This window comes from Drosophila novamexicana, unplaced genomic scaffold, assembly GCF_003285875.2.
Source record: "Drosophila novamexicana strain 15010-1031.04,08,12 unplaced genomic scaffold, DnovRS2.1 tig00000817-arrow-arrow-pilon, whole genome shotgun sequence".
Taxonomy (NCBI): Eukaryota; Metazoa; Arthropoda; class Insecta; order Diptera; family Drosophilidae; genus Drosophila; species Drosophila novamexicana.
In genome coordinates, this window is record NW_020824827.1 from 129,025 (window position 1) to 140,561 (window position 11,537).

Sequence of the window (11,537 nt, forward strand, 5' to 3'; positions counted from 1 at the left end):
TCCCCCAGACTTTTGCAAGGGCCGTGAGACTTTACAGAATCTCTGCGATCAAATACCGGGCGATGCTCTGCTCTATTCCCTCTTCCGCGAGAGCGCCGAGCCGGTCAAGTGCCCGCTAAAGGGTGAGTTCCACAAACCCCAACCCCCATATCTCAATTATTTAATTAATCATCCGCTTCCCCGCAGGTCCCTTCATATTCACGTACAATCGCGGCCACGGCGAGTGCAAGTCGCCCGTCTCGAACATCGAGAGCTGCACCGAGGAGAGCCGCCTGCTTCTGAGTTTTCAGGCCTGTCCCGATGTCCAGGGCACCGAGAGCACGGGTAAGTCCACATCCATGATTCAGGTCTCTGAAAGGTCTCTCTTGAGCATAAAAGCGATGTTTCTGAGAAATCAAAAAGATACAGGAAAGCATATTTAGGCAAGCTACAGTAGGCCCTCGTTGAGCTTGATGTAGTGTTGGAAAACGCACACTATAGGGTTCTTTTATTTCAATCAATTAAATTTCCTTTCACCAAAAATTCAAGTTTTAATTGAAGATCTCCTGGCAAAAAGACAGATCTTGCTCAACATCTGTTGAGATGTTTCTGAGAAATCAAAAATGATACGGGAAAGCATATTTAAGCAAGCTACAGTAGGCGCTCGTTGAATGCGACACTTTAAAAGCGCGCCTCTAGAGTTCTTTCATTTCATGTAATTTAGTTTCCATTCATCAAAGATTAAATACCCTTACGGCTTGTTTTCATTTAAAAACAGTACTCTCAAATATCCCATATGGATAATAGGTCATAATTTGCCACCTCCACCAATTCGTTTAAAAACTCAAACGATTTTCGCAAGGTTTGACCCTTTCTTCATGGTTTGGCCTCTAGATCAATTCATTATATAATTAAAAGCTTTAAAGAAATGAGAATTGATTTTCTACGCACGCACGGGCAAGGCCGGGTTACACCCGGTAGTATACGATATAGAGGGTCGATCCGACTGCTTACGACATATATAAGTATATAAGCTTGGAATAGGCAAACAAATCCATCCACAGTTAAGCGCGGATGGTTTTGTAATTGTGAGTAGCCCTTCACAAGGAAAACTCAGGTCTGCATTTTACTCAAATGTTTTTGTTTTGTTTATCGAGGCTTGCTTCAGAGAAGGATTTACTTTCCTTTCTGTTCAGTTATTGATTCATTTTACGTGTCTAATTCATATTCCAAAAATAGTTATTCATGCTGTGAACTGTCCAAAAATTGATTTGCAGACGTGTTTCCTAAAAATACATCTGCAGGACGTTTGAAAATGTTGAAATTCTGATTTGAAGTTCTTATTAATTGCAAGAGTTCTTGCTGTCATTGCTGCCTGCTAATAGAAATGTACAAAATGTACACTCCATTGTTCGTCAGCACATTTTCCACAGTATGCTCATATGCTCATCATTTTGCAGTTGAGGAGCTGACCTGCCTGGCGACCTGGAAGGATGGCAACTCACGCTATTTGGTGGGTCTTGTCTTGCATCATCATGCCATTTCGAATGAGGAGCGTTATCGTTGCTTTGTTTACGAGAAAATCTCCTCGCTGATGGGTAAGAAAAGCTGCTGGAAAAATGTGTGCTCTCCAACTGTCAACTTTTTTTATAACCCTTGCAGGCGGCCCCAGCATACTCAGCTCGAAGGATACCGAATATAAGCTGGCGCAATCCGGCGACGCCACTTGCAATGGCTTAGACAGCGCCGAGGTAAAAAGCAACAAATCCGAAATAAAAGCCACGCCATTAAATTCGCCTTTTTCTCTTCCCCCCCTCCGCCCCTCGTTTTCCGCAGGTTGGCTCGCGAATAATGTCGCTGCGGAAACCGCCGGCGGCTGAGCGCTGCGATTTTCCCGCCTGGTTCAAGGGTCCGCGACACTGGCATGCACTTATGGGCAATGCCGTCTACAATTATCATGCCAAGTGAGTGGGAACGGGAACAGCAAACATGCCTGAGGCATCCTTACTGACAGCCAATAAAACGTTTCCAATTTCTTTGCAGCGATGGCTCCGTGCACATTATTAAGCCCAACGGCTACATGGAGACACGTGCCCTGTGCGAGCAGATAAACAAACAGACCTCAACCGAAATGATGGCTGTGGTGCACTACACCACCAGCTGGTAAGCTAAAATAAACCGTATAAGAAATCTCGCATCAACTTGCTTTCCTCCCGTTTGCAGCCTATCCGGCTTTATGTGCATGATGTTTTACCGTCGGGACACGCACGTCATTGAGATACAAACGGGCAAGCCGGCCAATCGTCTGGAGGATGCCTGTGCACCGGATCACTTTGACTTCAACAAGATGACCTACATAACGCTGCTGGGTAAGTTTTCTGTACACACGCTCTGTGCGCTGTTTTAATACCCTGACAACGGCCTTAGTATGGGGTATAGTGGAGACGTCTCCATAAAGTAATATCCTGGTCAACAGCCTAGTCGATAAATAAGCTTCTGTCTAAAGAAGTGGCTATTTGTCTATCTATCTATCTGACTATCTGTCTGTCTGTCTATCTATCTATCTGTCTGTCTATACATATATCTATCTGTCTGTCTGTCTATCTATCTATCTATATATCTGTCTGTCTGTCTATTTATTTATCTATCTATCTATCTATCTATCTATCTATCTATCTATCTATCTATCTATCCATCTATCTATCTGTTTGTCTGTCTGTCTGTCTCTATGAAAGGACTTAAATAACATCTTCAAGTCTTGAAAGTTGCAGAAGAATCGCACTTTAAACACTGAAGTTATTTCAATATACAAATTTAATTACTTTTTGTCTCAGATAAAAAAATGTTTAATATATTTTGTTGCATATTTGTTGGCTTAGTTCTGGCTACAGGCTATCTTCTAGCTGTGCACGCATATTTGATAGTTTCTCTTCTTTATCCATTTTCCTCAGCTTGGAGGTCTGAGCTCAGAAGAAATGTTTAAAATGTTTTGCTACACATTTGCTTGCTTAGTTCCGGCTACAGGGTATCTTCTAGCTGTGCACTTATATAAAATCGATTCTCTTTTTTCGTACAGCAAGCAATCCGGAACCGCATATTTGCCCGATGGAGGGCCTGTACAATCTGCGCGGCGCAATTGGGCCGCCGTACCTGGTCACGCGCCACAAGCGCAATCACAATGGCAAATCGCATCTCGGACATGGCCATCATCATTATCATGGCGATGGCTTGGATGCCGGCTCCTTTGGTCACAAGGGGTATGTTTGAACTTTTGAGCAAGTAGCCCAATCCAATTGTGTTTTGTTTATTTGTGCGGCAGGCACAGTACACTCAGCTTTCGCAATGCCGAGCGCATGGAGCGCGGCTCCTGGCATGCCAACACGCGCGGCCTGCCCGTGCGCAGCCGACGCAATGCACTCCCAGCACAGCAGCAGCAGCAGCAGGAGCAACTCCAGCAACAACAAGCCTTGGTGCTGAGCAGCGCCAACGATACCAGCGTGGGCTTCGTGGCCACGCGCAGTCGTCGTGATGTGCCCGGCTGTGTGACCAACTACAATGCCCAGCGACAGCTTTGGGTCGGCTGCAGTGCGCCCAATGTCATCGATGTGAGTCCGCTGTGCAGCGTGGACGGCGAGGAAGGTAAGCGAGACGCACGCCCTCACAAGCAGCACAATATGCTACTACTCTAATGTTTGCCCCTTTTCTCACACACACAGAGTACTCCTGTCATGGCTCGTGGAGCGAGAACAGCACCGTCTACATTATAGCCAGGCACAAGGGCACCAAGCATGGCGTCTGCATTAGCTACAGGCCCACGGAGGGCAATGCAGCCAAGCTGGTTGTCGGCGATGCCTGCTATCGCGGCACACAAAAGCCGCCCGATCATCATCTGGTGGCCAATCTATCCGTTTTTGGTTGGTGCTCATTTATACGAATTGTAGTCTACATAAGATTGTTTCACCTGAGTGACTGATTGATTGACCGACTGACTTATTTACTTGTGGATGATAAAGCTGATTTTTGGGTTTTTGCCTGAGACTATGAGAGGCCCATGTAAACATTTCTAATCCAATGAAAATGGGGATTCAAATATGTTAGCTTCAATTTTTTCACAGGCTGTCTGAAAATTGATTTCTGAAAATATGAAGAAAAATAATGGGGTGAAAGGAGGCTATACCTTCTATAATGTATACAATAATAATTAAAACAAGTAAGAGGTTCTAGTCGGGAGCTCTCGACTAGGGGATACCCTGAACCCTCTTCTTCCAACATCAAATGCATATATATATATTCTATTTTAAAAGCTATATGTCAAGTTTTGTGACTCTAGCTCTTATTATTTACCAAAATTGCCCAAAAAACAGGATATCGATATCGATATCGATTGCTTGGAAACGGAGTAAGTTATCGATTATCGGAAACAAACTAGATCTGCGCAGGCACTAGGAGCTCCTACATCTAAAACTTCATCTGAGATCCTTGCGTTCATACATACGGACAGACGGACGGACGGACGGACAGACGGACAGACAGACAGACGGACATGGCTAGATCGACTCGGCTATTGATGCTGATCAAGAATATATATACTTTATGGGGTCGGAGATGCTTCCTTCTGCCTGTTACATACATTTGGATTTTGCACAAATACAATATACCCTTATACTCATTTTTAATGGGTTCAGGGTATAAAACAGGAAGTCCAATCAAATCTGGAAATAGATGATAAGCCTAACATTTCCAATCCAATGAAACTTCAATTATGTTAGTTTATATTAATTCATAGCCGAAAGATGGCTGATTCCAATGAAAATAGGGAATCAATTATGTTAGTTTAGAGTTTTTTATAGACGGAAGAAGACGGAATAGACTGTTATAATATATATTATATAATATATAATTTAGTTTAATCAAATCTCGAGATGTAATTTGTAAAAAAAATGGCCTGCTTAAAGCCACGTAATATATTCTAGTCCAATTATCTAATATTTTTCTCTTCTATATCTTCAGGTAAATGTGGCGAAACCGGCTCCAGCGCCAGCACAGCTCACCTGGCCAACTGGATGGTGCTGTTAGCCATGCTGATGTGTCTAACGCTGCAAAGTTGAGTTAAACGGGCGGCGTGCAACGTGTAATTTGGGAGTGCACAACAGCAACATTAACAATTTGATAAACACAAAAACCAAAAACCAAATCCCCAATATGATGAACATGTATACAAGACACACACATTTAAGACTAATTGTACATTGCATATTGCATATTGCATATTGCATATTGCATATTGTAAGGCCTAAGCGAACGTAAACAATTCAAATATCTTTTGCTGTATATAACATTTATTGTTTGTTTGTTTGTTTTTTTTTTTTAACCACCTTGTTTTGTTTAGTTCTAAGTGCTTTATTATATGAAATCAATATATTATATATATATATATCAAGAAAAAGTTAAAATTAACGAGCAAAAAAATGGTTTGCAATAAAGCCTTAGAGCAAGGCCTAGTTAAACGCGCCTTTTGCGAAATGTAGCGCTGAAATTTAAACAAAATATTTCTTTATATGTAATACAATTATCAAAAAAAAAAAAAAAATACAAAAATATAAAAAATATGCAAAAGACAAGATATAACAACTGCATATACGAATAGAAGCTGAAAGCTTAACGTTCTGTATGCTTAATAAAGTTCTATGCATTTATTTTTCTATATCATTTCCAAAATGTTTCCTACAACAAGAGTACACACAAACACGAACATACATACACACATAGATACATAAATACTAAGCAACAATTTTCTAGCAACAACGTATATGTATGTAAAAGTTTAAATTAGTTTTCAAATTGTACAAAAAACAAAAAAAAAAAAAGAAAAGGAAATGCAGAAAACGCGTACACACATATATATTTTGTTGTACAGTGCAAAATAGTTTATAATAAGCATAATTATACCAACTATATATATATATATATATGAGAATATATATGTGTATACATAATAATACAATTTTGCATAGGATCACATTGGTTTCATACATACATAATTAATACCTTGCAAAAACTAAGCATACAATACATACACATAGACATATATATATATATATATTGTATGATTCATAGCGCAGGCATAAGAAATTGTGAAGTTTCATGAACTTTGAACTTTATTAAGTAGCTGCACTTCACACACGTTCATAATCAATCAACTAATTTCTAATAAAACACACAGACACACGCAGAGAGGACAACCAATCCGAAGGACAACAATGAATCAGCAAGAAATGCTAAGAAATAATTAGAGTGTTTAAGGCAATTAAGCGGTGATATAGGTCTAGAATAAACAAACAAAACAAAATGCAACTGTATAAACAACAACATCAGCAGGCAGTCAGGCGGACAGACAGACAGACAGGAGGACAGACATTGGCGTTAAGCCTAAAGATAGTGTATCCAAAGGATTTCAGAAACTAGCATTTTCGCTCGATTACATTAGAGTTAAAAAAACAAAAAACAACAATTTTGTCCTAAAAAAGAAAAAAAAAAGAAAAAGCAAACCCCTCGCGGTTCATAACTAACAATTCCGAAGCCTCTTCAAGGCGCATGCATAAATAACTAGTCAAAATTGATGAGGCGAAAATTTCTGAAAAAAAAAATCATCCATATGTAAATAGCGAATGTTATGCGAATTGATTGACAACAAATTTCAAATTGTATTGCGGTGTATACATATGTAACTAATTGCTAGTTAGCTAAAAGTATATATATTTGTGAGCGAATGATATATAACTACATACTATATATGCATAGGCGTAACGCTGGGTGGAGCTGGCGCACACAAAGTGGGATAAGGGTTACTTTCTAGGTACTACGTATATATAAAGGTATATATAGTTATAACTGCAGCGGACATACTAAGTATATTAAAGGACAACAGATCAAGCAGCACACTCGAGCCATGGCATCCAGTCCCCCCACCCACTCACTCACTCAATGCAATAGCCAGGACGCGGGGACACTCCCAGGACAAGACAAATCAATACAAAAAAAAAGAAGGCAATATCAAAGAATGTTTATTGAGCGCAGCGTCAACAGCAAGCACACATCTTTTTGAGTGTACCTAACTCAAATAAGTATTTCAAATTTGTTGTCAGCTTTTACTAAGTAAACTAAACAATTAAAGAACAAAAAACAAAAGCGAATGCAATTTAAAGCCGTAAGAAACAAGCATGGCAAATCGTCACACAAAAGATACAGATTTTATGGCCCACAACTCTCTCTCCCTCTCTCTCTCTCTCTCTTTTTGCAATTCCATATCCCAATCAAGTTTATTTACGCTTAACTCCTTTTGTTTTGCAATTGTTAAGCTCAAACACTTTTCCCCCTATTCACAAAACGTGGTCCAATCATTTTCCCCCTCTTTGCTTTTGTACTTCATCCGTAAACGTAGCACTGCATAAACGTGTTATTCATGTTCCAAATGTATTCGATGTTTGCCCATTCTAATGCAAATTATGAATATTTTTTGTAAATAGTTAAATGCAATGCTTGAATTTTTGGTCCCAAACATTTTCCGTGCACAACTGCAATTGTGTGTGGGCGGGGCCACGCCCAAAAGCCCAGCTAGCAGGCGCGCATTTTGGCCGCGAACGGACTCCAATTTGAATGTGAACGCTAAGCATTAGATCTAAGTGATTTTTATATATATATATATATTCAAGAAGCGATTTTATAAATCATTTTAATTGTCTATTTTAAAGCAAACAAACAAAAAAAAAGATTGTAAACAAATACACAAAATTATGAACGCAATTCATTTAGTTGATGTGTGTGTGAGAAATACTTCTGCAAATTTTTGTCAATAATTCAATGTTTTCGAGTCCTATGTTTAATAAATTAATTGTTTCCGTTCTTTTAAGCAAATATAAATAAAAATACAAACTAATTACAAATATAAGAGCGCACGCGTTTTATTTACCTTTCAGCTACATTCATTAATTGCCATTCATTTCAAATACGTAAATATGTAATTTTTTTTAGCCATGTCCGTCTGTCTGTCTGTATGAACGCAAGGATCTCAGAACCTACAAGAGATAGAGACTTGACATATAGCTTCTAAAATAGAATATATATATGCATTTGATGTTTGAAGTAGAGGGTTCAGGGTATCCCCTAGTTGGGAGCTCCCGACTAGAACCTCTTACTTGATAAATATTATTTGGTCGATTTGGGTCAAAATTTAGATTTTTATTTATCTGTTGCCAATCGATAGTACTGATCCTTGAGTCAAAAATAGTATAAAATTCCAAAATCTGAGATTATTTGGCCGAGATAGTCTAAAAAAATGATCAAAAAAGGTTGATTTTACAAACGAAACGTTTTTTGGTCAACAACTCATTTAAACCCATCAATTTTTAATTTCTTTGAATGCCATATGATAGTAGGGATTCGTACGAATTCAAAAAGGTATAACATTTCAAAAACAGGATATATTTACCCGAGAGTTCAAAAAGAAAATCGTCAAAAAAGTTTGTTTTTTTTTTAACCTTATATGTGTTTATTGTATTGAATCAAAAAATAGCATACATTTTTATTAAAAAACCGTTAACTTAGGTGGTATCTCGCCAATCCTGGTTGGCTCCTCAGGCTTTATCGTGGACAAACGTCAAAGCCGTCTTCTTTGATTAAGGCTGCACCGTCACGTAGGTAGTCGGTGGGCTCTGGGGCTTCTCCTGTGTCGTGGTTGGAGGAGGTCTCTAAAGGATCTTTTCTTGACCCTTCTGACTACACACCTCTCAGCGAGGTCTCTTGTATGGGTTGGCGAATGCTACGACTCTGAGATTACTTGGCCGAGATGGTCTAAAAAAATCAGCAAAAAAGGTTGATTATACCAACGAAACGTTTTTTGGTCAACAACTTTTTGCAACCCATCAATTTTTAATTTCTTTGAATGCCATATGATAGTAGGGATCCGTACGAATTCAAAAAGGTATAATATTTTAAAATCAGATTATATTTACCCGAGATTTTCAAAAAAAATATTCAAAAAGTTTTGATATTCGACCTACCCCGGGTAAGAGCTCTCGGGTAATATCTCCGCGCGGAGCTATGTCGTTTTGAAGCGTCATATCTCCAAGCGGAGTTATGTCGTTTTGGAACGTCATATCTCCAAGCGGAGTTATGTCGTTTTGGAACGTCATATCTCCAAGCGGAGTTATGTCGTTTTGGAGCGTCATATCTTAATTTTATACAATATAATTCATTTTAAGAATCGCTTGCAAATTATTTAAATAATTTTAAACAATTTTCATTAATTATTTACATTAATGTTTTAAAACAAGACATGAAAATAGTTTGATTTACTTCTAAAACTGCTTACAAATTATGTAAAAAAAAATAATTTCAAAATAAATTTGGTTTTTAAAAACTGTTCTACAATTTCAAGCCGAAAGGCAATTCACGTTCCAGATCTGTATTTTAATAAATTTATCAGCAATTTTTTTGGAGAACAGTTTGAACCATATTTTTTTTGTAGAATTTTACAAAATCAAAAATATTTATCTTTACATTATTTATTCGAGTTTTAAAGAAATGTATTTACATAAATTCTGACCAGCTCAAATCTTTGGCTCAGACGGATAAGGTTTAGATTACATTTGATTTGATTACATTAAGCCAAGTTCCATCTGGTTCGTCAGCTCCACAGGAAATACTCGAGTCGGACTTCGAGCAGCTGGAGCATCCATGGGAAGTACGTATAAAGGCAGCTGATCCTTGAGCTCTTCCTCAGACATCAGATGGGAGTTGAAAGTATTCCAAAGTATCTCCAGGGACATCTATGGGATTTTTCCCGTTCATGGTGAATTGAATATTTTTTATCTCTTTGTTCATATATTTGGTGGGTGAGGTTTTTTTTTGGTTGGTAAATACCAAAACAGGGGATTTTTTTATGTATTTATTTTGGAACGTAAGTTCAAGATGGGTTAGAGCGAGAATTGCATCATAAAACCTCACCCGAAACTAGATGCTTCTCATAGGTCGTACGACATTTAGTTGGGAGAGAAGGGCAGAAAGAATGTCCTAAAAAATGAACATACATATACATTAACATGTATGGAATCTGTAAATGTTGAATATGTAACTGCACAATTTATATAAAAAATAAGTTAAATCAAATATGAGTATAAAACATTGGAATGTTCAACATACATATATAGATATTTATGGAAACAGTTAGTATACCAATTCTGATAGTGTAAAAAATAAACAATAACAAAAAGGTTTTTATTGCAATCAATATTTAAAGAGAAGAATTAGTGTATCGTGTAATATAATATATTATAATAATGCAATTTGTGCTTGTCACATTACAAATTACCTTTTTGGTATATTATTTAATTTGTAGGTTTAAATAGTTATAAGATGCATGTAACTTAAGGTTGACAAATACATAGTGTTATTTATTAAAAGAAATAAATAAATAAAAGAAAAAGTAACTAATTTAGCAGAGAAAGTTTCTGGGGAATTGTGCTTGTGTTTATTTATTTTTGTTGTTAAAAACCAATAAAAAGGAGATATTTTAAATGTAAATAAAAGATGTTAAGGATATTATCCAATTGGACAAGACGTACTCTCGCAGTTTCCTAGAAGACTTTGTTCTGGAGAATCGCATCCTTGTATGTTGATTGAATATTTTAATGCACAGGCTGTGTGAGAAATATTTGAAATGTAAAAAGAGCTGTGTGGGAAATATTTTAAATGTAAAAGATCTGTATGGGAAATATTTGAAATGTAAAAAAAGAGCTGTGTGGGAAATATTTGAAATGTAAAAAAAAATCTGTGTGGGAAATATTTGAAATGTAAAAAAGAGCTGTATGGGAAATATTTGAAATATAAAAAGGAAATTTAATTTATTTAAAGGTGAAGTCTTGAGTCTCCCATTCCGTTCTTCGACGTGAAGCTCCGTTCAGGCTCCGTTCAGTTATTCGAATTATTAATATTAAATTGAAGAGGCATACTTTTTGCCCTTATAATAAATAGGGTCTCATATTTTCATTAGGGCTTACAAGTTTCAAAAATGTTGAAAATGTTAAGCTCGCAGTTGATAAGATTTTGTGGACAATTGTCTCTCAGTTTATTTTTGTATTCTTATGTGGGATTTGTTTCCTTTTAAGTTGAGGTAAAAAGATTTATAATTAAAATAAATAGTTTTCAATATTCATGCCAAGAAAGTTACATTGTTTTCAAAATTTCCAACTATTATTTCTCATTCCTTGCGATGCAAATTATTATAAGAAGTTACTTATTTAGCTTCTAGTATTTCTGGATGAATTTGTAAATGAAACAGATGTAAATCGTTTTAATAAACTCCATTATTGCATAGTATATATCATATTGGAAAGAAAGCTTGTGATAATTTAAGCGAAGTCCATGAATTATTAACTGTGATGCTTGCATTAATATTTCCAGATTTATTCAATTACATTTAAAGCAAAGCTTCAAATCATAAAAATCCTTCTTGAAAATAAAAAATCCCCAAAGGGATAAATAAATACATAGAGTAAAAA

At 36.9% G+C, this 11,537-nt stretch overlaps 1 protein-coding gene across 2 annotated transcripts in view; it reads left to right on the forward strand.

Annotated features, from left to right (window-relative positions):
- Positions 1-5,768, forward strand: part of LOC115764020 — a 37,148-nt gene extending 31,380 nt beyond the window's left edge. For both annotated transcript variants that reach the window (XM_030706849.1, XM_030706851.1), the window contains exons 5-15: positions 9-122; positions 187-324; positions 1,440-1,577; positions 1,642-1,730; positions 1,816-1,943; positions 2,023-2,142; positions 2,203-2,348; positions 3,056-3,236; positions 3,299-3,618; positions 3,696-3,893; positions 4,990-5,768. In XM_030706849.1, the coding sequence (XP_030562709.1) occupies positions 9-122; positions 187-324; positions 1,440-1,577; positions 1,642-1,730; positions 1,816-1,943; positions 2,023-2,142; positions 2,203-2,348; positions 3,056-3,236; positions 3,299-3,618; positions 3,696-3,893; positions 4,990-5,087 (1,670 nt within the window). In that variant the 3' untranslated portion in view covers positions 5,088-5,768. The remainder of the gene's footprint in view (positions 1-8; positions 123-186; positions 325-1,439; positions 1,578-1,641; positions 1,731-1,815; positions 1,944-2,022; positions 2,143-2,202; positions 2,349-3,055; positions 3,237-3,298; positions 3,619-3,695; positions 3,894-4,989) is intronic.
- The last annotated feature ends 5,769 nt before the right edge of the window (positions 5,769-11,537 follow it).